Source organism: Colletotrichum chrysophilum (genome assembly GCF_026319265.1).
Source record: "Colletotrichum chrysophilum strain AFK26 chromosome Unknown scaffold_1, whole genome shotgun sequence".
In the NCBI taxonomy this organism is placed as follows: Eukaryota; Fungi; Ascomycota; class Sordariomycetes; order Glomerellales; family Glomerellaceae; genus Colletotrichum; species Colletotrichum chrysophilum.
The window spans coordinates 989,407-1,014,582 of NW_026517288.1; the positions used below are offsets into that span (position 1 = coordinate 989,407).

At 55.6% G+C, this 25,176-nt stretch overlaps 9 protein-coding genes across 9 annotated transcripts; 4 read left to right on the plus strand and 5 right to left on the minus strand.

Annotated features, from left to right (window-relative positions):
• Positions 1-1,594: 1,594 nt before the first annotated feature.
• Positions 1,595-2,347, plus strand: COL26b_000261 (uncharacterized protein; the record flags this gene model as incomplete). Its single annotated transcript, XM_053173231.1, has 1 exon — positions 1,595-2,347. One exon carries the CDS (start codon positions 1,595-1,597, stop codon positions 2,345-2,347), a length of 753 nt encoding a protein of 250 aa, XP_053042937.1.
• Positions 2,348-3,132: 785 nt separating this feature from the next.
• On the minus strand, positions 3,133-5,885 carry SPB1 (AdoMet-dependent rRNA methyltransferase spb1; the record flags this gene model as incomplete). Its single annotated transcript, XM_053173232.1, has 4 exons — positions 3,133-3,251; positions 3,307-3,741; positions 3,797-5,642; positions 5,718-5,885. 4 exons carry the CDS (start codon positions 5,883-5,885, stop codon positions 3,133-3,135), a joined length of 2,568 nt encoding a protein of 855 aa, XP_053042938.1.
• A 602-nt stretch (positions 5,886-6,487) lies between these two features.
• Positions 6,488-9,073, plus strand: COL26b_000263 (uncharacterized protein; the record flags this gene model as incomplete). The annotated part of the gene is made up of 5 exons (XM_053173233.1): positions 6,488-7,168; positions 7,218-7,319; positions 7,395-7,500; positions 7,548-7,658; positions 7,707-9,073. 5 exons carry the CDS (start codon positions 6,488-6,490, stop codon positions 9,071-9,073), a joined length of 2,367 nt encoding a protein of 788 aa, XP_053042939.1.
• An 888-nt stretch (positions 9,074-9,961) lies between these two features.
• COL26b_000264 (uncharacterized protein) lies at positions 9,962-11,422 on the minus strand (the record flags this gene model as incomplete). The annotated part of the gene is made up of 2 exons (XM_053173234.1): positions 9,962-10,002; positions 10,093-11,422. The coding sequence occupies 2 exons, from the start codon at positions 11,420-11,422 to the stop codon at positions 9,962-9,964; spliced, it is 1,371 nt and encodes a 456-aa protein (XP_053042940.1).
• A 2,737-nt stretch (positions 11,423-14,159) lies between these two features.
• On the minus strand, positions 14,160-15,208 carry COL26b_000265 (uncharacterized protein; the record flags this gene model as incomplete). The annotated part of the gene is made up of 2 exons (XM_053173235.1): positions 14,160-14,471; positions 14,522-15,208. 2 exons carry the CDS (start codon positions 15,206-15,208, stop codon positions 14,160-14,162), a joined length of 999 nt encoding a protein of 332 aa, XP_053042941.1.
• A 1,582-nt stretch (positions 15,209-16,790) lies between these two features.
• COL26b_000266 (uncharacterized protein) lies at positions 16,791-17,773 on the minus strand (the record flags this gene model as incomplete). Its single annotated transcript, XM_053173236.1, has 7 exons — positions 16,791-16,900; positions 16,955-17,057; positions 17,113-17,157; positions 17,212-17,391; positions 17,454-17,549; positions 17,629-17,682; positions 17,744-17,773. 7 exons carry the CDS (start codon positions 17,771-17,773, stop codon positions 16,791-16,793), a joined length of 618 nt encoding a protein of 205 aa, XP_053042942.1.
• Positions 17,774-18,516: 743 nt separating this feature from the next.
• On the plus strand, positions 18,517-19,738 carry COL26b_000267 (uncharacterized protein; the record flags this gene model as incomplete). The annotated part of the gene is made up of 3 exons (XM_053173237.1): positions 18,517-18,663; positions 18,724-19,314; positions 19,364-19,738. The coding sequence occupies 3 exons, from the start codon at positions 18,517-18,519 to the stop codon at positions 19,736-19,738; spliced, it is 1,113 nt and encodes a 370-aa protein (XP_053042943.1).
• Positions 19,739-20,027: 289 nt separating this feature from the next.
• Positions 20,028-21,660, minus strand: GDA1 (Guanosine-diphosphatase; the record flags this gene model as incomplete). The annotated part of the gene is made up of 3 exons (XM_053173238.1): positions 20,028-20,085; positions 20,145-21,495; positions 21,549-21,660. The coding sequence occupies 3 exons, from the start codon at positions 21,658-21,660 to the stop codon at positions 20,028-20,030; spliced, it is 1,521 nt and encodes a 506-aa protein (XP_053042944.1).
• Positions 21,661-22,764: 1,104 nt separating this feature from the next.
• On the plus strand, positions 22,765-24,559 carry COL26b_000269 (uncharacterized protein; the record flags this gene model as incomplete). Its single annotated transcript, XM_053173239.1, has 2 exons — positions 22,765-22,989; positions 23,090-24,559. 2 exons carry the CDS (start codon positions 22,765-22,767, stop codon positions 24,557-24,559), a joined length of 1,695 nt encoding a protein of 564 aa, XP_053042945.1.
• Between the last annotated feature and the right edge of the window lie 617 nt (positions 24,560-25,176).

A 25,176-nucleotide genomic window follows, 5' to 3' on the forward strand; every position in this document is an offset into this window, starting at 1 on the left:
GTTGCTGCCGTCACCGAGTCCTGTCCCCCGTCCCCCATCCCATCTTTGTCCAACTCTCACGCCTCCCTGGCGAAACACCCATTGCGCGCACACTCGGTCAAGCAAAAGTCATGAAGCCTTACCTGACTTACCTGACCTGCGCCAACGACTAACCTCCCACAACCTCACCTTAGCCACTTCCCACTTATTTAGCTACACTATCAACGGGATGGCAACGCGCTATTCCAAACCTACCGGCCAGCCTACCGACCGGTCTACCGTGCCTTGGTGCTTGGCTGATACCCATTCTTTTTGATTCCTGACTACTTGCGAGACGTCCGCCGACTAGATTGGCCGCATCTCTCACACCTGTCCGCACCGCACCTCTTGTCTATGTGTACTTTCCTCAGCTGATTTTCTCACCCACGGACCGAGTGGGAAGTGGACGGGAAGCGGTAGCGGTACACAGGCACACACACTACACACACGCAGCACAGCACATCACAGCACAGCACACACACACACACACACACACATACATCGCGTCCACCGACTCGCCTTCTTTTTTTTCTTTCTTCTGGTGGTATGCATGTGAGTGTGTGTGTGTGTGTCTTCTGCCCTCTCCTGCCTCACCGGATTGGCGTGCCGTGGGTGCAGACGCGATCTCAACCCAAGGAGCGGTACGGTACGGTACGGTGACCTGGTCACTTTTTTTTTTCTGATGTAGGTACCCTCTCTCGGTTCTGCCCCTGCTGCAGTTAGTAGCGTGTACAGAGGTACCCTCCGACCTCTCTCATTCCGCTTCTCTCTTCCCTTTTTTTTTTTTCCTTCCTTGCTCCCCTTCCTTTCCTATCAACCTAAGTACCTGTCCCATGGGGTGGGCGCCCCGTCCATTTTCAACGTCAAGGAGGAAGGGGGAGGGAAAAAATAACAAGGGACCATTTACACATACATAAGCCTCCGTACTCTCTGTGCACATTAGCCAGAGTATATTAAACCCATCTGGCATCCCGTCAAGATCCCGTCACCAACGTCTCCTCTTGTCCGCTGTCCGCCTCTCCCGTTCTCTCCAAGCGGAAGAAAAACAAAAGACACAGCCCCTGGTCCGAGTAAGGTACCGTACCCTTATTCAGTTGGCTGCCGTCTTTGCTTCTCCGACTCCATCTATATGCATGTCGGGCTCCGCATGTGGTCCTGCTCCTCCTTCTCCTCCTCGTCCCGCATGTCGTCCTTGCCTGATCCGCGTCAGATCTGTGCCTCCAACCATACTTCTCTCAAATTCTCTGTCAACTCTGAGTCGTTCCAGGGCCTGAAGACACATCGCAACCGCCACTTGCAGCCTCGTCGGACATCGTGTTATTAGACACTTCCACACGTGAGGTTGCAGGATTGGGCCGCTCTGCTATCTGTCTTCCCGACTCGGTCTCATTCTGACGCTTTAGTCGATTGTCCCGAACCCGTCTACCCACCCTCGTCGCCCCGTCTGTCATTCGTTATTTGACGTCTCTTGACCCGGCCGACACACAACCGACGAGCCGATCAGAAAAAAATCGAACTCCGAATCTCTCTCGGTACTCTGCCACGAATCAGCAGCAGCATCCTGCCCCGAGACCTCATGGCCTACCATCACTCAAGCGGCTCATCCGCTGGCTCATCGTCGTTCCAGTTCCAGTATGCACAGGTAGGCCACTCTTTCACCGGGCATCCAGGTGCACCGCAGCTCAACGGGCCTCCTCTGCAGCCGTTCCAAGAGTCTCAATTCGACATCTTCGAGTGGTATCCCAAGTTCCAGTCTTGCCTACGCTATTTTCTGGACCACGCCCAGTACACAGGGCCCATTCAGGCAGTGGCTGCCTTCGTCAACATCCAGCTGCCCTTCCAAAAGCCGCACAACCCGGTCCTCTCTTCAAAGCAGACCGGGCCCTCATCCCCTGCCGGGCCCGGGCCTTCAACCCCGTCTACCGCCCGGGCAGCTGGAAAGTTGCCGCTTGGTGCCCAGTTACCGTCAGCCACCTACACGACACTGACGCCGTACGTTCGTCGACTGGTGGCCACCGGCTTCGACTATCCCGCCGTGTTACACGGCTTCTTTGGCGACGACTGGATGGCCGGCATTGGGCCCATGCACGAAGCCGAGCGTCGCAACTACATGTTCGCAGCCAAGAGCGAAACTTGGCTCAAAGTCAAGACGCATTACGACATGGACGGCGAGCAGCAGGTCCCCTTCCTCAGACCCCTGCAAAACGTCACCGAGAAGGAGATCCAAGGCGCAGAGTCCAGCTGGAGCGAGTGGCTGGCCATGCAGGATTGGATGCTGGGTCCGCGAGCCCCTGACCAAGGACCGAGGATCAAAGTAGAGGACGAATAGACGGGCGCGGACAGACTCTCCTCTCCAACCACACAATGGCCGGAGAAGCGTACGAATCGATGTACTCACACGACGGAGCGGCAACTTTGCATTTACGGCTTGCTCGCAGAAGGAGAAACGGCGTTACTTGGTTATTATTTTTCATGGGTTCTTTGCGGACGGCGGTAAATACCGAACACTTGTACGATGTCAAGATGCAGGGGAACACCTCGACGAGGGGGCTAGACGTTCCTGGAAAAAAAGACGGGAGGTTTGCGTTTGTTTCTGCGCGTCGTCCATCCATCTTGTTCAGGATGCTGTAAAGTACGAACCACGGTGCCTGGCATAGGGTTTTTGATTGTTTATTTCGGCGGCGGCATTTGTCCTTTTTACCTATGATTCCCTTCATCCGTCGATAGAGGTACGCTTTTCAGGGCAGCGGGACGAGTTATCTAGTTACAAGACTTATGATAATGTGAAGTATGATTATATCCCAACTTGCTCGACTTGGCACCATTTGAGAACCTCTCACACCATGCATGTCTTGAGGCCCTCAGAGACATGCTTCGTCCACGCACTGTCGTCCATCCCACTTCGTGGACATGACGATTCAGATAATCGCACAAAAACACACGGCCAGAGTCTTTCGAACGAGCAAGACAGACACAGAAACAGAAACACAATCGTCAAATACTCGTGGTGATGTCTTTCCGTTCCCATATTTGCTTTTTTATTACCATGAACTCTATCATTTTCCTCGCCATCTAAGATTCGGGGTATGATTAACAAAACAACTGCAGCGACGACTATTTCTTCTTCTTGGCTATCCTCTTCTGCGCCCTCAGATCCTTCTTCATTCTCGAGTCCACAATGGTGTAGCGTCCCTTGACGCCCTTGGGACGACCCTTGACACCACGGTTGACACCTGCGGCAGCACGTTAGCAACGCATTTTTAACAGAATCTCTGAAGAAGAACTCACCCTTGGCAATGACGAGCGTCGGCTTGGGCCTGCGCTTCACCTTGCCGGCCTTGGCCATCATCTTGGCGATGCTCTCCGCCTTCTCCTTCTCCGTCATGCCCTCCTCGTTGGCGAGCAGGTCCGACTTCTTCTTGAGCTTCTCCAGGCGCTGCGCGGCCTTGAACTTCTTGCGCGCCTTGGCCTCGCGCACCTTCTTGATCGGGCGCGCGTTGTACGCGCGCAGCTTCTCGCGGATCGCCGCCGCCGCCGCCTTGGTGATGGGCTTGTGCGGCTTGTCGTGCCGGCCCTCGTCGTCGATGAACCAGTCCGGCAGCCCGTCGCGGTCCTTGAGCGCGTGCTTGTTGAAGCCGTCGTCGATGACGTCGTGCTTCGTCTTTTGGCCCGTCGCGAGCTGGTGCGCGAGCGTCATTGCCTCGGCGGTGATGATGTCGATGTCTGGCGGGGGGTTAGCATGAGTTCTGGGGGAGGGGTGATGTGAGAGAGAGCTTACCTAGTCTGCCGTCCGCCTTGCGCTTCTCCTGGTTCTCCCAGTCCTCCTCGTTGTGCTTGACAACCTCGAAACCGCCGTCGTCTTCGCTCTCGCTGGACTCGTCCTCCTCTTCCTTCTCAACAGTCTTCTTCTTGTCCTCCTTGGCCTTCCTCTTCTCGTCCTTGGCCTTTTGAGCCTTGGACTCCTTCTTGGCCTTCTTAGAAGGCCTGGCCTCCTCCTCATCGGAGTCGGCTCCGTTGGTGTATTCGACGCCGTCCATGCCGTCATCCTCGGGCTTGTCGAGTACGCCAGGAATATCCTTGAAGATGTCCTGGCTGAAGAAATTCCTCGCGCGCTTCGACAGGTCGCCGTCTTCCGCGGTGTTGTCCAAGTCGGTGACGAGCGGCTTGTCGCCGTCGTCCTCGTCCTCGTCAGACTCGTCGTCGCTGCCCGATTCGATTTCAAACTCCTCATCGCTGTCACTCTGCTCGTCGGCTGAGACACCCTCCCACTCCTCGTCGTTGTGCTCCTCACGCGCGCGCTTGGCCCGCCATTTGGCATCCGCTGCCGACTTGCGCTCCTTCCACTGGTCGTACATGCCGTCCAGCTCACGCTCGAGGCGGTCCTCGGCCTCGTCTTCGCTGTCGTCGTCGGACCCATACGAGATTCCGGAATCCTGCTCCTGTTTCTTCTTCTCGTTCTCCTTGAGGATGGCCATCCTACCCTTGGCGATCTTGTTCACGCCGCCGGCCTTGTCGACCGTCTTGAGCGCGAACATGGAGTCCGGGCCGAGGGGTCCGGACTGCTCCATACCGATATCCATGGGCGCCACCATGTTGAGCTGCATGCGCACGATGTCCTTCTGCTTCTTCTCGTTCTCTTTCCTCCTCTCCTTCCTCTTCTTGGAGTCGTCCTTGTTCTTGAGCGCCTCCAGCTCCTCCTGGATCCGGAGCTCCTCGTCCATGTCCTCGACCTCGGCCACCTCCTCGCCAGCGACCTGCTCCTGCAGAGACTTGGCCTTCTCCGTCTTCTTGGTGGGGAAGCCAAAGATCTCGCGGACCTTGAGACGCCACTTGAGCAGCATCTTGAACTCTTTTCTTCCAAGAACCTTCAAATCGGCGCAGCACCTGCGGATCTCCTCGTTGGTCTCGGGGAGCTTGTCCAGAGCCGCCAGCGCAACGTCGCCGTTGTTCGGCTGGTCGAACGACAGCTGGTTCGCGCTGCCGAGGATCGCAATCGGGTCAACCGTCTGGATGAACTCGCTGGCCGAGACGGCCTTGAACTGCGTGTAGTCGCCCTCCTCGTAACCCTCACGCTTGCGCTTCTTCACCTCGGGGTTGTAAACCTTGGCCTCGTTGTTCGGCGCCGCATCCTTCAGCTCGGCGAAGACGGCGCGGGGGTCGAGGAACCGGGGGTCGATGCGCTTGGGCGCCTTGTAGCCCTTGCAGACGACGAAGATCTCGGCAGACACGTTTCTCGACGACGGCGGCTTGGTGGCCTCGACCTTTGTGAAGAGCTGGTTGAACACCCACAGCAGCGGGTTGTAGTCCTTGGAGCGGAAGACCTTGGTCACGAACGTGCCGCCCTCGACCAGGAACTCCGTCGCCAGCTTCATGGACTGCAACACCAGCTCGGCCTGGTTGAAGGAGTCCTGGTTCCAAGCGGTACCGACGTTGGGCGCACCATCGTGGAGGACACAGTCGGCCTTCCAGGTCTTGAGGTGCGAGCGGATCGTGGCTCGGCATTTTTCGGTGGTGATATCGCTCTGGAAGGTAATGACCTTGGGGATCGGCTTAATGGGGGCTAAATCGACACCGACGATCAACGCGCCGACGGGACATGTCTCGGCTGCGACTTGACACCATGACTAGACATGCGATTGTTAGATACTGCACGCAACAATGACATTGGAACATGTTTTTTCTTGCGAAAACAAACTTACGCCTGGCGCAGCGCAAAGATCGACAACGACCCTGCTCTTCTCCAAGAAGCCATACTTCTTGTTCAGCTGGATCAGCTTGAACGCAGCTCTGGCACGGTATCCCTTCTCCTTGGCAAGCTTGTACCACTTATCCAAACGTCCTTTTCCGTGCTTCTTCTGGATCGCCATCTTGTCGAACGGGGCGGCGGCGACGGCGGAACTCGAGAGAAATCCAAACTTTTGGGCGTACCGTCCGTCCGCTTCGCTCTGCAGTGAAGAAACCGACCCTTGAAAAAAAGGCCCCCGCCGCCTGAATGGCCAAAAATTCTCGAAATTTTTGAGACCCGATAACGGTCACGTGGAGATAATGCGAGCGAGGTGGGTCTTCCCTGGCCTGGAGCTTTGACATGCGGGCCCTTCTCGTCTGATTGGACCCGCGAATCCGGAGTGGGAAACCACCCAAAAATCAATTAAACAGGAACCCCGGCCAGGGGTGGGTCTTCCGCGTCGACACGCGCGCGCGCGACACCATCGCGCGTTGAGGGTACATTTTTGGTGGTTGAATCTGGTAAAGACCCGACGTCAGACACGAGCTCGCCTCCTCCGCCCCATCCTTCAGGCCCTGCCATTCACCACCCCAGCACGCAGTCAATCCCACGATTGAAGCTTTCTTCCCTAGACTCTGAACGACAGACTTTACGCTGGAAACACTCTCTTTTTTGTCCGTTGTTTGTTTACTTTAAACGTATACCGACGACTTACACGAAAAGCCTAATAAATCCACATTCGTCATGGTTTACCACGGCGGCATGGCCAGCCCGCCGCCGAGCGATGGCCTCGTCCCCGCCTCCTCGCCCACGCTCCCCTCATCACCACCCCCGCGAAACGTTCGAAAGGAAAAACGCAAGGCCATCCTGACGCCTCGGAAGTTCACGCGGTTCTTCACACCGCGCGGCATGTCCTCTCAGAGCTCGAGGCCGGTCCTCGCCGAGATGGGCGGGCCTGCGATTAACGCACAGCAGACGCCACCACGATCCAGTCTGGGAGCTCCGGAACCGATTTCACCGACATCGACTTCGAGCCTGCTGTCGGCTTTTGGTAGCGAGGACGGGCCAAAAAAGAGGAAGAGGGGCGTTGTTCATGCGATTCCCATGAAGTTGCCGCTGCCGGCCCGCGGATCGAGTACGAAACTGTCAAGAACACAATTGGAGGATTTGGAGGACGATGAGGCGCCCCTTGGTAGAAGTCCTCTCGCGAGGTCACTGTTGGAGAATGTTGAGAACGTGGAGGACCAGGCGATTGGTTCGCCTGATGTGCACTCTCCCACTGGCCCTGAGCTGCCGCCCTTGGGAAGAAAATATCCGACTGGACCGCAGACATCACCGGATGAGTTTGCGCGGAAGCTCAGCTCCTTGACTGCCAGCAACTTTGCGACTGCGGCATACGAGGGTCTGAGGCCAAGGTCTACCCTGGTGCGTTTAACGCTGTTTCTTAGAGATTGCAATTGCTGACTTTGATCAGATTGATTATTTCAAGTGCAACCGCGCGGGTGTCCAGGCGTCTGGAAAAGGAAAGCCGCTGTCGTCTCTTACAAAGCCCCTTCATCCTTCCAAGGAGAAATCTGTAAGTTGAATCACACTGGCGACATGAGAGCCAAGAGCTGATCGACCGCAGCCTGAACCGCCATATCGCCCACAGCCTGTGATCAAACTTCGCAATCGCGGATTCGAGGCTCAACTGCTGCTTCGCGAACAGGGGAGCACCCCCCGGCCAGGTCGGCAACATCTCGAGTATCCTGCATTTGGTGAGTTTCTTCTAGGCTTCCTGGTTTCCTTTTCTAATCATACCCAGATTCACGAGCTACAACTGCATCTTTCTGGAGCAAGGGTACCGATACACACATGATCAACGCGCATCTGACTCAATCGAATACTATTCCTTTCAGTCTGGCGAGCTGTCACAGTAAGCCTCCCTCATTTATCTCGAATGCAACGAGTCTAACTTTTGCAGATGCCCCTCTTACAGCAATCGGCGATGAGGAGGGTTTCATCCGTTTCTTCGACACCACCACAACTCAAGCAGGAGAGGCCCCCAAAGCCAAGGTCGACATCATCATGCAGGGCCATGAAAATGCCATTATGGACCTCGCCTTCTCAGATGATGACCTCCGCCTCGTGAGCGCCTGTGGCGACCGCTCCGGCAAGATCTTCGACGTCATGACCCAGTCCGTCGCCGCCGAGCTCAACGGTGGTCATTTCCAGTCAATGCGCCGCGTCGAGTTCCAACCAGGGAGGGCGAATGGAAGCGTAATAGCAACGTCCGACCGAGACGGCAAGATTCAAATCTGGGACCTCCGCTGTTGCGCCGCCCCGGCCGCCGCCTTCTCCACCCGCGGCCCGGAAGGCGTCTTCCACAGGAATCGCAGCCTCTCGCCCCTCTGGGCGCGAACAACGAACACCATCGACGGCGCCCACGCCCGAACCGTCGAGGGTATCACGTCGCCCGCGTCAGTCACGGCCCTGCAGTACATGCCCCCGGGCCGCGAGCACCTCCTCCTGTCCGCCTCCGAAGCAAACGCCTGCATCAAGCTATGGGACACCCGCTACATCACACCCCGGAACCGCCCCGACGCAACTCCCCTGGCGGTGACTGCCGAGCCCGCAACCCACCGATGGCGCCCCTACGGCCTCACCTCGCTCGCCCTCAGCAGCGACGCCGCCCGCTTATACGCCGTCTGCAAGGACAACACCGTCTACGCCTACTCCACCTCCCACCTCATGCTCGGCCACGCTCCAGAACTCTCCGACCGTCCTCCGCGTCAAAAGGCCGGCACAGCCGCGCAAGGTCTCGGGCCCCTGTACGGCTTCAAGCACGACATGTTCCACGTCAAGTCGTTCTACGTGCGCTGCGCCGTCCGCCCCGTCTCTATCACCGGTACTGAACTCCTGGCTGTCGGAAGCGATAAGTGCGCCCTCCTCTTCCCGACCGACGAGCGTGCGATGAGAGAGCACTGGGACACTCAAAGTCACCTCCCGGCCGCTGCCGAGCCCACAACCGCCGCCGCCGGCGGCAACTCCAAAGCGACGACCGGCCAGGTGCCCATCGTCAGAAACGGCACGCCCCTGATCCGCGGTCACCGCCGTGAAGTCACGGGGCTGAGCTGGACCAACGAGGGCAAGCTCGTCACCATCTCGGACGACTACATGGCGCGGCACTGGCAAGAGGGCGACGACAACAGCGTCGACGCCGCCAACGGGTGCGGTTCGGCGTGGGACCTCCGCACGGGCGGGGAGTTTGGAGGAAGACGACACATGTCTGGGTATGCCGACGTCTCGGAGGACTGGGACATGGACGATGACATGCATTCTGAATGCTGAGCGAGCGGCGTGCTTGACCCTTTTGACTTATGACACTTACGAAGAAGGATGGATGGATGATGGGTTACTCACCACGCCACGAGAGGAGAGGAAAAGTTTTCTGGCTTTTGTACACACATTGCGTGTGTTTTTTATTTGGTGCATTTCAGGACACCGCAGGTTTGGCACTGGCATCGGCATTGGCATTAGGAGTACACTAGAGATACCTTTGGTTCTGTTTGTCTTTTATTTCTTCGGTAGACGACTTGGTGGCCTCGTTGGCAATTATAATGAGACAACGTCATTATAATCTGTGGTTGACTGTGAGGTGATGTGCGTGATGGGTAGTGAGCAGACTTCTCACGGAAGGTGTCGCTCGATGTTGCTGTTGTCGGGGATAGATAGGGGCGTGTTTATGACACCAATTCAAAGAAACGAAGAAGAAGATTCCGAGAGGGAAAAAAAAAAAAGAAGTGTTACAGAAAACGAGAACGGCAAAAGGATCAACTCGAACCCTCAAGCTCCCACGGGAGGACCGTAGTCACCAGGGCGCCGCCCATCGCGCTTGTCCTGACCGCTGGGCCACTTGTCCACCTAGGGTGCTTGCTGGCTAATGAACGAGACTTCTTCAAATACCCCGGTGTCTTGGAAGTCGTGTGTGGTGAGATGATGTATACGCTCTACGAAATACGCGAATACGTAGGACATGAGGATACTTGATTCGTCACCGGTGCTCATCTGGCGCCTGACTATCTGGATCTGCTCTACCCATCTGCCGTTCACACATGTCTGACGAAAACCCGCCAGACCAAAACTCCAGAAAGCAACTAGGGGGTATCGTATATCTATCCCATGTGGCATCCTGAATAAAAACGCTCCTGAACGCCAAGCTCGTCATGCAATGCATCGTCATAGTGCCATCTCATCACCCTCCACCGGTAAGCCCTTATCTACAGGTCTCGTAGCAAAGAAATATATGCCCACAATCGTCGCTAGTACCGCCACAAGAACAATGTTAGAAAGTAGAGCCGTAGACGAACGTGAGCCGGTTAAAGATTTGGCCATGGGCAATTGTGAAGTAGCCGCACCGTATATCGAGGGCGTATTGCCGGTGCCTATCCTGTCAGGAATCGGTAGCTTCGCATCGAACTTCATAGATCCAGACGCTGGACAACCGGCTGGCGCATAGCCCTCCAAGTTGCCTGCGCCAGAGATCTCTCCCATTTCGGACTTTTGCTGTCTTGCGTGCTTGCAAAGCCAAGTGTTCGACCTTTCGCCATCCCCCGACTCTCTTTCAGATGCCTGCGTTTTTCTCTCGCGGGCCACCACCACGCTGTCACGCAGACGGTGACCAGAGCCAAGTGGTGCCCAGGAACCCATGCCAGCCACATCATCCAAGTTTGTATCGCACACGTTATCCAGTTGGCTGACGAGAAGCAGCATGTTGTCAAAGATGCAAATGGCCTCTTGAATGATGTCGTGCCTTTCCCGCGGCGTAAACTGTGCCTCGGATTCTGCAAGGCGTTTCTTAAACTCCTTTTTGAGATCCTCCCCGTCGAGAACAGTAGCGAAGTGAAAGAAGCTCAGTGGAAGCGTGTGCCGCGCATGCTTTGCCCCAATTTCCAGCGTTCCAGGCTCGCCTCGCAAAAGATCAATAGGTCTTGTAGGAATGGCTCCAAGTGGATCGATCTCCTTTGGTTGCCGTGGTTGACAAATCGTTCCGAGAGGCGGAATCGGCGATGGCACTTGCTCCCAAAAGTCAGAGCCTGCAGACTCGAGCGTGGCCCTGATGAACCTTCCACCAGCGAATAGTGCCATGAACAGGATATAGGAGTACGAGAGCACGGTGTGGGGCTTCTTCTCGATGGTGCGCTTTGCATGCCTTGTGAACTCGGCGAGACGCCCCGAGCTAGAGACTGTCTTCAGCTGTTCGTCTACCATCTCAGGGAACCACCCAGTCAGGAAGCCAATGTCTGACCGCAACCGATCAGAACGCATGAGCTCTGGTAAGTAAAGAGACTTCAATACCGAACGCATGTTTCTAGTGGCGTCGACATTATGTATCGACCCGGGTTGGTCGTGGGGAACACGAAGTAAGTCGTCGAGCACGTTGCTTCCATCTCGTGACTCTACCGGAACGGAATCCACAATGTCTTTCCATACTGATTCGAAAGCGATGTAGATAGGTGCAATATGAAGGAGGCCAGACACGTAGATGGAGGGGTCGGCAGAAAGGGGAGGGATCGCCAGCGGAAGGCGGGCGATGATCAGCTTGTTAAGCTTCGCGTGGACGGAGCGAGTTGCGGCGGCGATGGACTCGGCCAGGGGACGTTGGATTTCTTCGGCCGGCGGCGCGGATGTTGGAGCCATAATCACGGCGTCGCCGTGGCGCTTTTTTGTAACAAAGCCCCCGGTGGAGGAGTTGCGGCGTTGGACGATAACTTATAGGAAGCGTGTGGGTTGCAGATTGGTAGCGTAGGTTGTAGGTGTGCAGATCGGTCTCGAGAAGTACGACGTCGTCCTCTTACAACGCCAGGTAATATCTTCTCGGGAAGACAGGTTGTTGCCAGGAAAAGTAACAAATGTTTTGATTTCGAAGAGGTGTAGGTATCGAAGGAGAGCGGTTGGTATTGTGGTGGTTCAACGACAGAGGATGTGGCTTGCTTTGGATAAAGGCAGGCCAATGGTAGTCCTAGAAGACTTGGTCCTCGCCGCTCCTTACTGCTCTGGGTGACTTGGAGGTGTAATGCAAGAAAACAAGACAGAGGGAGCGAAGGGAACAGACGTGGATGAGAAACCAACTGGAAGCGGCAGCCGTAGCGTCGATCCTTGGCAGACGGTGCGGTCCAGTGATCAGGTTGCCTCTTGTCTTGTTCGCTCCCGCCAAGGCATGGAAAAGCTCGAGACCGACGGGCCAGTAAAAACGAAAGTAGGTAGCTCAGAGAAAAGGAGGCAGCGATGGTGCCAAGAGAAAGTACGGGTGAGGGAAAGAGTGAAGGCAGCAAGAGAGAGAACAAAAGTGAGAGGTTCTGGATTCTCGGGGTTAAGGTAGAGAAAGGTCACCCGGGGCCCGATGCGATGCGCGCGAGATGGGACCAGGACTCTCTCGGCCTGGCGTCTGTTTCTGCGCCGGGTTTACAGGGGAATACACCGGGATATTCCACATGCGTATTTGACAAGGGGAGGAAAGAAATAGTGTCCCAAAAAGAAACCGGACAGGAACAGGGCCAACGGGGTTGGAAAAGGAGCTAGCGCTGGTATGGCAGGAAGCATGAGGCTACCTTGCGCTCACGTTGAGTTGTGCGCCTAAACCGTGGAGCAGACGTGGGCGGGCAGAATATCCAGCGATTTCGGTCGAGGTGATTCAGATGTTTGTTTGTGCTGGCTTGTCGAGGAACAAAAGTGCGCTCATGTCTCTCTTGTCTGGCGGAAGTGCTATTCCCAAGTTGACGGAGCCACAAAGGTCTCGTCGACTTTCTTTACGGCCATAGTTTAGCTCCCGTGGGCCACTCCCGCTTCAGACCAGCTCCCAAAGACGGGACGGGGTCCATGACCAACGACTTCACTGCCACATTCTGGAGAGCCCCCGATCCGCTCGGGGGGCGAACTCGATCACTCACTGCTGATCGCACACTGACCATTCGACGACTTGAGGATCAGAAAAGAAAAGAACAAATTTGGGAAGAGGCGACAACATGCGCGCGCGTGGAGTGAGTGAGCAAACTGACGAGGATCCACGCCCAGGGAAACCTTGAAGAGGGGGACGGGGACACTGAGAGAGGAGAGCGGGGGAATGGCGAGGGGGGCCTGGAAAGTGACAGCGACAGCGGATGGCCGACCCGACATGTTCAGGTTCAAGTTCAGGTTCAGGGGTCTTGAGAGGTGCCATTGTGCGCGGTCTCGCCCCGTAGGGCCACTTTTTCCCATCGGCCTGGGCCTCTCTGGAACTTTGTGCCACTGCGACTCTGCGCCGCTGCACTGGAAGACACAGCAAAACACGCTGGACACGGCGGGCAAAGAATGGCCCTGTGGCGTGGCTTGCCCAGAGAACCTGGAAGCTGGGAGAGACAGCCCCAAGGAAGAAACGAGACCCGAGACCTCACCTAAAAGTAGCGCCCCCTCTGCAGAAGGAAGACTCTCCCCCATCGATCGGCTTTTTGGCAGGCCATCACCCACGGTTGTCAAGCCACTGCTTCTGCCCAGCATCGTCCACACTGATCGGTCCTATCTTCAAGCTGCACTTCCCCAGAAGGAACCTCTCAAGCCCGTGCTCAAGAAGGTCGCTGACCTTCAGCGCAGTCTCCATCGTCACCAGCACAGATCTGTCTGCCCCCGTTACAACCGTGCTACCACGTAAATAACACTCGAAAGGCTTAAACACAACATACTTTCAGCGTTCCCGCAACTTTATCAGCGCAGGGGGGAGCCCAGCAAACCTTCGCCTTTGGTGGAGTTGACGACAGAAAAAAAACACCAGCACGGAGGACCACAGGCCAAGGGAGGCGAATCCGGTTGCGCGGCTCCTTTCCTGTCGATCACACCCCGAAAGGAGCAAACATCGTCTTTTGGAAAACCGGACCATGGAATTCTCAGAAATCCCGTCTCATGCAGGCCGTCCCGCCCTCGGCTGTGCCCTCTTCTCCTTCCTGTACCAACTGGTGTGTCAATAATCTCGCTCGCCCTCGGGCAGCCAATGACCCGAAGCGCTCCTCGTGTTCTCCCCGCTGCGCGACTTGCAGATGCCCACTGCTCATCGTGTGAAGCTCCCCCGAGTCTTCCGTTGGATGGCGCGCTGCGTGGTATTAGTGGATGCCAAGACGGATTGCAGCAAGACAAGCGTGTAGCTGGGAGTGCCAAGCTGCTTAAATGTGCCGCTCACTTTCGATCCGGCTCACCTGACAGTCCTTATGGAACATACGCGATGCAAAGTAATTGAATTATCAACCAAAAAGAGCAGATACTTGGTATCGTGCTCGTATCAGCGTTCCAGGAGGTAACCTGATCCTGGCATACGCCCGCCTAACGCCTTGTCTATGCATAGTGGTGCCGCCTAGGGCTCTACACGGCGGCCTTGCTCGTGCCTCCTAATTAGCATTGACAAATATTTCTATAACTGTGCCCCCCTGGATCCTGCCTGGGGGCCCTTATCACCCGACTCGTCTTCTTTGCTCTCGTGATTGATGAATAAGAAGGAGATGAGAACGACTGCCGCACCAACCCAGTATACCCAGCTGGAGTATTGCGAGTACTGGATCATCTCGCCGATGAGCGACAAAGGAATCGTCAGAGACAGACCAACCGTCACCACCAAAGGCGTAGTGAGCAGCATGGCATACGCCCACGACATGTCGCTGATGAAGGAAGACAGAGAGTTGCCAATGACAATGGCCCAGATTTTGCCTGTCGGCGGAAGTTGAAACTGTGACACTGTCAGAACTGCGTAGATATTCGGTTAGACGGGGCACGTACCGGTTCCATGCCGGTGAAGTGCAGGATGAAGAACACCGGCCACAGGAACACCAAGTTGAATAGGCCCACCAAGCCAAAGAAGAGCGGCATGTTGACCCTATCCTCGTTACCGACCCTCACCTTCATGACGGTGACGTAGAGGCCATAGATGATGGCGCTAACAAAAGCCATGGAGTCGCCAATCGCAATCTGCGACGTCGTCTTGTGCGGGAACGACCCGCGGTTCTCGTCACTCGAGCCGGAGAGGTCCACGGTCGAGATGAGGACAATGCCCGTCAACGACGCCAACACTCCAATGAACTTGCGAATTGTGAATCCCTCCACCCGCATCAGCGCACAGAACACGAGAGTCCAGACACTGCTCGTGGAGTTCAGAATAGTGACGCTCCCTACGCTCGTGTACTCCAGGCACGCGGATGCCAGGTAGTTCGCAAAGAACCACAGCATGCAGAACTCGAGGCTGATGATGGCCGTCTCCCGGAAGCTCATGCGCTCGACCTTAGGCTCGTAACCTTCCGCCTCCAGGCTCGGCTCGTCGTCGACCAGCAGCCGCTCGCCCGCCACCGCGTCCTCTTCGTCTCCCTCCGCCTTAAGGCCTCCCTTACCGTGTTTATGCTCGTTCCATACCACCATCGCCTCGCGCCGCAGGCCCTCGATGCCGTGACGCATGACGAACTTGACCAGCATAGGTACTAGGGAGACTGCAAAGACCGAAGTGTTCATATACACCACGAAGAAGGGTTTGTCGTAGGAATGGTCCGAAAAGATGTACTGTCAGAAGTCAGCCGTCAGCCAGATGCTCACCGCCAAAGATTGCAAGGGAGGAAAGGAAGCCTCACCGATGCAAGAAAGTTGGATATCGTCCATAATAACACCGTTACCAACAGTAATGAAATACCCAACGTCCGTCTTGCAACGCCTGCCAGTCCCAATTTCGCCTGCAATCCTGAGGACCGCACTGTCGACCTCGACCTATTCGTAGACGCGACGGATTGGCTCATCCGGTCCGCGCTGGAGAATGATCTCCGGGTATCTCGTGCATGATCGGGCGCTATCGCAGCGGGCAACATAGGCTCGCTGGGCGCCATCTCGTCGGTCGGGGGAAGGGCGGTTTCGCGATCGTAAGGAAGAGAGGGAGGAGATCAGGAGGGATCGTCGGCCGTCTTGCAGTCTAATCTGGTCTGGGGCGCAGGCATTTGACCACGACAAAATCGAATTGTGAATCGCAGAATTAAGCTTGTTCAATATCGGGCGTTGGTCCCGTCGTCGGTGACTCGGCGCATGCAGTCGGCACGATTATGCCGTTCTGTTGACTTGACTGCTTCCGGGTTTGTGTGTCTTGGGTCCTCCCCAATGGCGAAGTAGACAACGTTGGCAGTTGCTTCGGGAAACAAGTCGCTGGACCGCGTGCGACACTGGAGTCCACAAGGTAAGCCGACGAGCTCCGTCGGGGTCGCGCGCGTCGTCCAAATATCCGACGACGTGGGTTTATTTTAAGGGATTCGTGTCAGTTGTTGTTCAAAGGGTTGTTTCTTCAAGGTTGGAGAGTTTCAACTGCACGGACAGTAGCCCCTGTATTCGTCCCAAATACCGGCGACCAATAGACGATAGGGCGATCGCGTGCCACTACGTCTCAGCCTCCCTCCGCGTTCTTTACTTCAAATATGGCCCTGCGAACAACTTTCTTACGCCTGTTTACCAAACACCAGGCATCTTACTGAGTTGCTGGGCTGACGGGCTTGCTGCCGCTGAACAAAGCCAAGAACGGCGCCGCGCAATCTGCAGCCGGCGCCAGGTCGGATTTGGTGCCGGCTCACCAACTTTTACATTTAGTCGCAGCGATGGCTCCAGTCTTCTGAGCGGAGTCTGCTGAGAAACGGCAGCATGATCCGTCAGCTCGGGCCGGCGTTTCTTGGACAAAATCTCTTGAACTAAGGTGTCGGCCGTCCGTGTAGGCCGGAACTGTGGCATCAATCACCGAATCGGCTCAGCATGTCATTAATGGGCAAGACGTCATGGGACTTCAACTAAAGGCAAGTTGTGCAATCTTTGGTATCCTACGAATAATCCCGTGAATTCAAACTAAAAAAGAAACCTCTAAACACCATTCACACCAGTGCATGATATGCTACATCAAACCAACGGCCAAGATGGATATGTGAAGGGCCGTGGACTAAACATGAATGCGAGTACAACGGGTCCCATAAATGTGTTCCGCCCGGATGCTCTGCTCGCTCAACGTCGGCCGTCTGCTCAACCAAGAATCTGCTTAGCAGGCGCAGCCGTCCCGGGGGTTCTCAATGGGAATGTTGATGACATCCTGGTAATCCCCGCTGAACTCTTCCGACTCCTCCTGAGCAAGAGCATTTCGTGCAATGACTGGTGAGCAATGTTAGCATCTCTAAGAGTTCACCTTGGCAAGAGGCAACCAACCTTCAAAAGCCTGCTCGACGTTGATAGCCTCCTTCGCACTGGTCTCGAAGTAGGGAATCCCGCCCTTAGACTGGCAGAAGGTCATCGCACGCTTGGTCGAGATCTAATCAAATGGTAAGCTTTGTCGTCAGGTAGCCGCAGGTGACACCAAAACTTACAACTCTCTTGCTCTCCTCAACATCAATCTTGTTTCCAAGGACGACCTAATCTCTTATCAGCGTCCATGTCCTATCCCTCTAGCACTTCAAGATACTGACGAATGGAAAGTTGTCGGGGTCACGGGGAGAAGCCTGGATCAGGAACTCGTCCCTCCAGCTGTCCAGAGCATCGAAGCTCTTGGAGTTGTTGACGTCGTAGACGAGCACGCAGCAGTCAGCTCCGCGGTAGAAGGCGACACCCAGCGACTGGAAGCGCTCCTGTCCCGCAGTGTCCCAGAGCTATCGTCCGTCAGCAACGCGTTCGTTATTTCCATCGGCGACGTGTTCGCGGCGTTACCCACCTGCATCGTCACCTGCCGGTCATCGACGAGGACCTCGCGGGTCAGGAAGTCGGCGCCGATCGTGGCCTTGTAGCTTGCACTAAACTTCTTGTTGACCTAAAAGGTAGAAATAGCCAAATCAGTACTCTAGGCTACCACCGGTCGGGCCGCCAGACAGCGCAGCAAGAAAACATACATATTGGTTCATCAAACTCGTCTTGCCGACACCGCTATCGCCAAGGATAATGACCTGCAACACAGAAACGATCAATTATGCCGCACGTGTATTTGGGGCCGCCGATAAAGCCCACCTTGAGAAGGACCTTCTTTCTCGATGACATCGTGGATCTGGTGCGTCGGGTCCGCTATGTATGGTAAATGGCAAAGTCGGGCGTCGGCGGGCCTTCGGATGCGCGATGGTAGTTGTATCCTGCGTCGCGACTGGGTCAGGAATCGGTTCAAATGTCGAAGTGGTCGAAAACGGATCGGTGTCGTGCGTCAGGGGTGGTTGGTTGGTGTAGAGTGCAGGTCGATGATCGATAGACGGAAGTGATGGTGGAGGTTGACAGGGAAGCAGGCGGTACTGAGAGCTCCCGTCACATTTGCAGGTTTCAGCCTATCAAAGAGCTGCTTGGGGGACTGGGTCTAACCAGGAAAAGGAGCACATGGTGCTGTTGATGTGCCAGCTGGCTGACGTAAATGACGGGCAGGCACCTGGAGGAACGCCAAGTGACGGTGCTCCAAGGCGCTGGAGCCCGCCTAGACATGCTGTGACACTCACTGTTGGCTGCCCAGGTGGTTGGCCGGTAAGGTGCATTGAATGACTTGGGCACGGCGCTTAGGTAAGGCACCTAGCCGGGCCGCATGACGCCTACGCCACACCTTTATCATGGTTCTCAGTGACGGTCCATGCGACTGGGCTTCCCTTTAGTAGCTCCGGGACGTCTTAGCGACTTGCGAAGAACGTCCGTCACCGCCTCACACCACATGTATATCGTGGACGAGCACTCCGCAAGTGTACCAAGTATATGCGTGGCCCAGGATGAGCTGATGGGACTGTCGACCAACACTTAACGAGATCCTGATGGCGGATGAAGACGGCCTCCTGGACAAGGTCCACGGCCTGAGCGACTTGGAGCTGGCCGCCCTGCTGTGCCTGGTCAATCGAGAACACTGCATCGTCAGCACGCCTCCCGCTGCCCTCGACGAGCTTGTCGAGGAGCTACAGCTGGTGAGCCCAACCATCCATCTCTCTCCCACTCACGAGGTCCACATCTCACACTGGTTTTAGATCGCAACAAAGACCTTCGGTCTGAAATGCGCCGTAGTGGATTGTACTCCGCAAACCTCACTGGAGGACTTTGCATCGTCGATCCTCACGCAGCAGTCTCTAGCAGCACCCAGATCAGGCTCGCCTTTACGAACCCGCAATGATTCCTACTTTTCTCGCGCAGGTATCTCCCCCCTGACCTCCGTCACGGCAACCAGCCCGACCGGCCAGGGCATCGGTGGCTCCTCCATCGCCAATGTGATTGTAGCTCAGAACCTTGACCGCGCCCCAAGAGCCGTTCAGATCCAGGTTCTTGAGCTCCTCCGCACCCGCCGTATCTTCACACGCACTTCCGTCCAGACGGCCCCGAAGCAGTTTCTGTTCATCGCCGCCCTGGGCGCCGAAAGCGGTGGTCAGGCTCACGTCACGCTTCACCTGAACGACTACCTCTTCATTGCTCACTGGCATGATCCGGACGACGGTTTCCCCAATCTCGACGACGCCTACGACGCTGCTGATGGGGCCGAGACGGCGAGTACCGAGAGCGTGCTCAAGAAAAGCATCAACGGTGATTTGCCCGCAGTCAGCGAAAACCCTCTTTTCCGTGAAGGCGTAAGTTTCTACGTGTGCAAAGTGCCTGGGCATATGCTGACGGCTGCAGGATGTTGCGGCCATCGCCAAGAGCAGTCGAGATGTCCAGATCGATGTTGATGTCTTGCGCTACCTAATGAATGTAGTCTCATACCTACGAATGCATCGCGCAGTTGCCGGCGGCATCGAGCCAACCGCGACGAAGCACTTGGAGCAGTTGCTTAAATGCCTGGCTCCGCTACACCGGCTCGATTTTGTCACACCCGCATTGGTTCATCTGGCCGTTAGGAAAGTCTACTTGCACCGAATACGCATAGCGCATCCGCGACAGGAACGCAGTATGCAGTGGGGAAGCCAGCTGGAAGCCATTGAATCCATTCTCGAAGGCGTGGGCCCCGAGGACGTGATTGAGGACGTGCTGGGCATGGTTGCGGCACCGCTTTGATGGAAGCTTAAAAGATATCCAGTGAGCGACTTTATTCTAAAGTGGTCACGTCCGAACAAGCCTGTAATCCTTAATGCCCATGGAAACCATACAAGACATGAAACGCCCGCCTTTTGGGTCTGTGTATTGATGCATGTTCCTGCACCCGCCATATGACCTTCATGACACTCCTGTACAACTCGTAATCGAACATTCCCGGTTCTGTCGTGGAATTAAAAATCTATAATGCTACAAGCCAGCCAACACCAGGGGAGGCTTGTGCAGTCCTGTTGTGCGAGAATTTGAGGCTTTAGTTGACCTGATCAACTCTGCACTTCCAGCCTGAGCCGGGAGAAAGGAGGGGCAAGCTATAAAATAAAGTATTAGCGTCTGCAATGCCTGTTACTTGTAGATAGAAGTCACTTACCTAGCACCAAGGCACCAACCCAATTCGTTGCCCTTGATCTTCTTGGCGATCTTGACCTCACGGTCAATGGGCATCTCGTAGCCAGTGTGGAGGAGGGCCATCATGAAGTTGAGGTCGAGGCAGTGCTCGGGGCGGTCCTGGAGCTCCTTGAGAGCGCCAGGGACGCTGGAGAACACATCCCAGGCCTTCTCGCCGCCACAAACGGAGTTGGCCAGATCGTGCATCTCGCGAAGAGTAAAAGAGTCAGGCATACCGAGAGGCTTGGTGCGGTCGTAGAAGTAGGAGAAAATGTAGACATCCTCGCGAGCGAAGGTCTTGGCAAGGGTAGGCTGGTGGACGCCGTTGAAGGAGCAAGGAGCGAGCTTGCAGGACTCTTCCTTCTTGAGGATCTTCTCGGCGAGGTTGCGGCACTGCGCGGGGGCGGCTTGGGAAGGACCGGTGAAGTTGAAGGTGACGGCCTTTCCAAGAGGGTGTCCCTCGTCCAGCTCAACCTCAACCTCCTTGACCATGCCGGGAGCAATGCAGGGGTGAACAATGGGCTGCTTCACCCAGCTGTCATCGGTCTTCTTGCTCTCAAACATCTCGTTGACCAAGGTCTTGTGAACGGCCTTACGGGCGCTCATCAGGCCGTATCCAAGATGGGAGTGCTGGTACAGCTCGAACTGCTGTCCGCCGAACTTGAGGTCGTACTTGTGGTCGCCCTCAGCAAGCTTCTCGGGCATACCGCCCTCCGGCGCTCCCTTAAAGGTGGGCTCGAACACAATCTGAGTCGAGCCACCGCCGAGATCGAAGACGGCAGCGGTGGGGCTCTTGTCGGGACCGCCAATCTTGCCCAGAAGGTAGTTGGTGGTGATCCAGGCGTAGACACCCTCATCGGCACCATCCATGATGGCAACACCGTTGTCCTCTTTTCCAACAACGGGGAAGGGGTAATTGGTCTCGAGGTGGTTGCGAACGGTGTCGAGAATCTTTTGAGCGTTCTCAGGGCCGACCATACGGAGACCAGCAGTCGCCTTCACTGCGACAGGGCTGCAGGACTTGAGCTTGTCGGGGACGGTCTGCATGGCAACCTCCATCAAGGCATCGAGAGTCTTGGCCGCGGCCTCGGGATCATCCTTATACTTGCTCAGGCCGCCGACAGACTTCTCAGTCATCTTGAACTCCTCATGCTCGAGCTCGGGAGTGGCGCCGCAGTTGTTGAACTTGTAGACGTGGATTCGGGATCCCGTGCTGCCGGCGTCGATCATCAGGACATATTGGACAATGGGCTTCGACTTGGAGCTGGAGACAGAGCACTTTTCAGTGCCGTAAGAGGCATCAGCCGGGACTTGGCCACCGCCACCGGTCGAGACTGCAAGATAGGTGTTAGCATCGCTCTATCGCAGGAGTTTAAGCATCGCGCACCTCCAGGACTGCGAACATTGACTCCTCTAGGAGACAGGTACCAGAAGAGAAAGACGACGAAGAAGGCGATGGCGCCCGTCCGCATCCAGCGGGTCTTCTGTGCTTGGGACATATCTCCTAAGCTGGCAAACAGACCAGTTTTTCGAGCAGGTGCAAATCGACCGGGTTTCTCGTGAGGATCTCGGGCGGGTTGCTTGGTCGGCAGCGACACAGATGTTCTTCGCATTGGTCGCGTGTCGTCGGAGGCAAGAAGGGTGGCTTAGGGGAACACAAGGGGACGCATGCGAGGCACGTCGCCGTTGTGTAGGAGGACAAAGGAGTGGACTGAACCAAACCGTAGACCGATGTCGAAGGGAGCACGGCGACTCGAAGGCAAAAAGCAGCAGGTGCGTGCGGCCGAAGGAAAAATGAGCGGACGGTCGTACAACACCAACAGATGGACGAAGATGGATGTGTCGAGTACGAAGTTTCGTATATGTAGGGGGCTTCAAGGGGGGATGGATGCAAGATAGCAAATTACCTAGGTAGCTAAAAAGTACGTCGGTACTCCTCTCGCAGTCGGTACTCCGTACTGTGGCCTCGAGCAGATTTTCGTTAGGTGTGGTTTGCTTGGAAGTCATCAAAAAATCAAGAGAATCCCTGCTAAATCTGACAGTTTGCTAATCTTGGGTGCGGCAGCGGGGACGACGCGAAGCCACTAAAGTGCTGCAACGACCATCTCGCGTCACTCTTAATGGCTCCGCGCTCAGGGGGTGGGGCCTATCATTCCCTGCTGAGGTGCCCCTAATTGCCCTGTGCCACCTCCTCGCCCCCCGACTTCCATCGTCTCCCACTGATAAACTCCGCCGGGGCCTGTTGTCTCCATTCATGGCATGGGGAGGGTTGAACGCTGTTAGGTAAGCACTTTCATTGGACGTGCGATAAGATGCCGAGGACATCTGGTCAAGCCACACGTGGCGCCCGTCTCACCGGATCCGACGCTGAGTCTTGGAAGCTTCTCGTTCATGACTACGAATGCTCTGTTGCCTCCCGTTACAAGAGGGTATATTGAGCATCAAAAGGTTTTATCGCAAGGCCAGCTCTCTAGATTGTGCGGCAACTGTCTGATTCCCATCAACTCGATTTTCCTCAGCTCTACCAACGGCCTAGCCTCCTTCCACTTCGTATCTACCAAGACACAGTTGCCCCTTGCTTTTGACTTGCACCTATCACCGACATGGACGTGCATCTCTTGACGTACGACCTGTCCAGAGGACTTGCCCGGCAAATGTCCCAGGGCATGCTAGGATTCCACCTTGATGCAATCTACCACACCTCAATCCAGCTCAATGGTCGAGAATACGTTTACGATGGCGGCATCGTCGACATCACTCCAGGGACCTCTCACCTGGGCCAGCCGATGGAACGAATTTTCCTTGGCCGCACAGAACTGCCAATGGAGGTGATTGAAGAGTTCCTGGACTCTCTCAGGCCAATATTTACAATTGAGGCAAGTGCGCAGCGCGGAAACCAGATGCAAAATCCCTCTAACTCGTCCACAGGCCTATGACTTGTGGAGGCACAACTGCAACAACTTCTCGGATTCCTTCGCCCAGTTTCTGCTTGGAAAAGGCATCCCCGAGCACATTATCAAAATGCCGGATGCCGTTCTCAGCTCGCCGTTTGGGAGAATGCTCATGCCCCAACTGACCCAGGCCATGACTTCAAACAGGCAAAACGGTTCGATTCTTGGCATTCAGAATGGCAACACCGCCAATGGACACAGCTCAGCACCGCAACCAACCAGGCCCCAAGCCAACGTCAGGGTAGTCAACAGTTCGCAGGAGCTCGACGCTGCTCTCGAGTCTGCAAAGAAGACCTGTGCGGTTGTCCTCTTCACCTCGGCAACATGTCCTCCTTGCAGGGCCATCGCCCCAACCTTTGACGAGCTCTCAGCGGAAGCCGGTAACAAGGCAGTTTTCATCAAGGTTGACGTAGCCCAGCTTACTCCTTTGCCGGATAAGAACTACCCACGAGCGACGCCGACTTTTGTCACTTACCTGCACGGAGAGAAGGAGAATGAGTGGGCAGGGGCAGACCCGGCTGCGCTTCGGGGCAACATCCAACTCTTGTTGCAAATGGTTTTCCCCCGTCATCCCCACGAGTCCCTAAACCTACCGAGCTTTTCCAACCCGAATGGGCGGCCAGTGCTTTACTCCAAAGTACCACCTTTGGAGAAGCTACTCGCAAAGATGGGAGCAACAGCAACGGATCCTGCTGTGCAAGGAGTCAAACAATTCATTGAAGCCCGTGAAAAGCAAGGCCCGGCAGCTGCGACTCTGCCAAATCTGAGCCAGTTTGCAGAGTTCCTGAGGCAGTCCATTCATTCACTGCCGACTGAGGTACTCTTCCCCGTGGTTGATCTTCTCAGATGCGCTCTAGTCGACGCAAGATTCAGCGGCTACTTTGCCGAGGAGAAGGATCACCAGACAGTCCTAGCCATTTTGAACTTTGTCAACTCTCACAGCGACTGCCCTTACGCATTGCGTCTTGTGACGCTGCAGATGGCGTGCAACTTTTTTTCCACGCCACTCTACCCCGAAGAGATCCTTCGCAACGAGGGTCTCAGAGCGCCAATCATTCAGTTGATATCTTCGAGCTTTCTGGACGACAGTCACAATAACATCCGTGTTTCTGCATCCTCCTTGATGTTCAACCTGGCATTAGCTAGCAACAAAGCAAGACGAGAGAAGACAGGCGACGTTTTACCCGAAGGCGACTCCGTGGAGCTGGCAGCGTCAGTATTGGAGGCCATAGGCCAGGAAGAAAAGTCGCCAGAGGCCTTGCAGGGCATGTTGCTTGCTCTGGGCAACCTGGTCTATTGCACGCCATCAGACAGTGAGGTGTCTGATTTGCTCAGGACGATGGACGCAGAAGATGCGGTTCTCGCCAAGAAGAAGCAGTTTCCTAACGAGAAAATGATCTCAGAGGTGGGAAGTGAGCTTCTTGGAAAGGGGCTGAGACGGCCGTAAGACGATGAAAGCCCCTTTGGTAGAATAAGCAACGCAGAGGTGAGCAGCGGGTTGTGGAATGGAATTAGGCCGGCAAAGGAAGACACCAGAGCTGCTAGGCAGGGCCAAGACGATCGCAAGAGACCAGGGCAAGATTGGACGGCGTGGCGCAAGGCGTTAGTTACTTTGACACCATCACTAGAAGCATAGAACGTTTAGACATTTTCGTTTGCGCGTGCACCTGAAGCCACGATTGTTTACTCGGCAGAGCACAGTGACAACCGCCTCTTTCAACTTTGCGTCGACACACAGCTGTCATTCTTTTCCGGCACATCGACCTTCAAACACGAACATCCTTCCATGCATCCTTTCTGTGCAATTAGAAACACCTTTCTTTTGCCTCATCAACTGGAAACCTGAAGCAGAGCAGTCGCCAGCCAGCAGGGGTGTCAGCTTAGGCGCACAAACACAGCAAGTGTGGCGCCACTGCCCCGGCAACTCGGCCCCACCACGTTACCTCCCAATTGGGCAACAAAGTAAACAAGCCCGACCGCCTCGTCTTGGGATGTGGGCGACACATCGTCAACGTTACCGCGCGATTCTCGATGAAATTACCACCACCTTGCGTGGACTCTCTC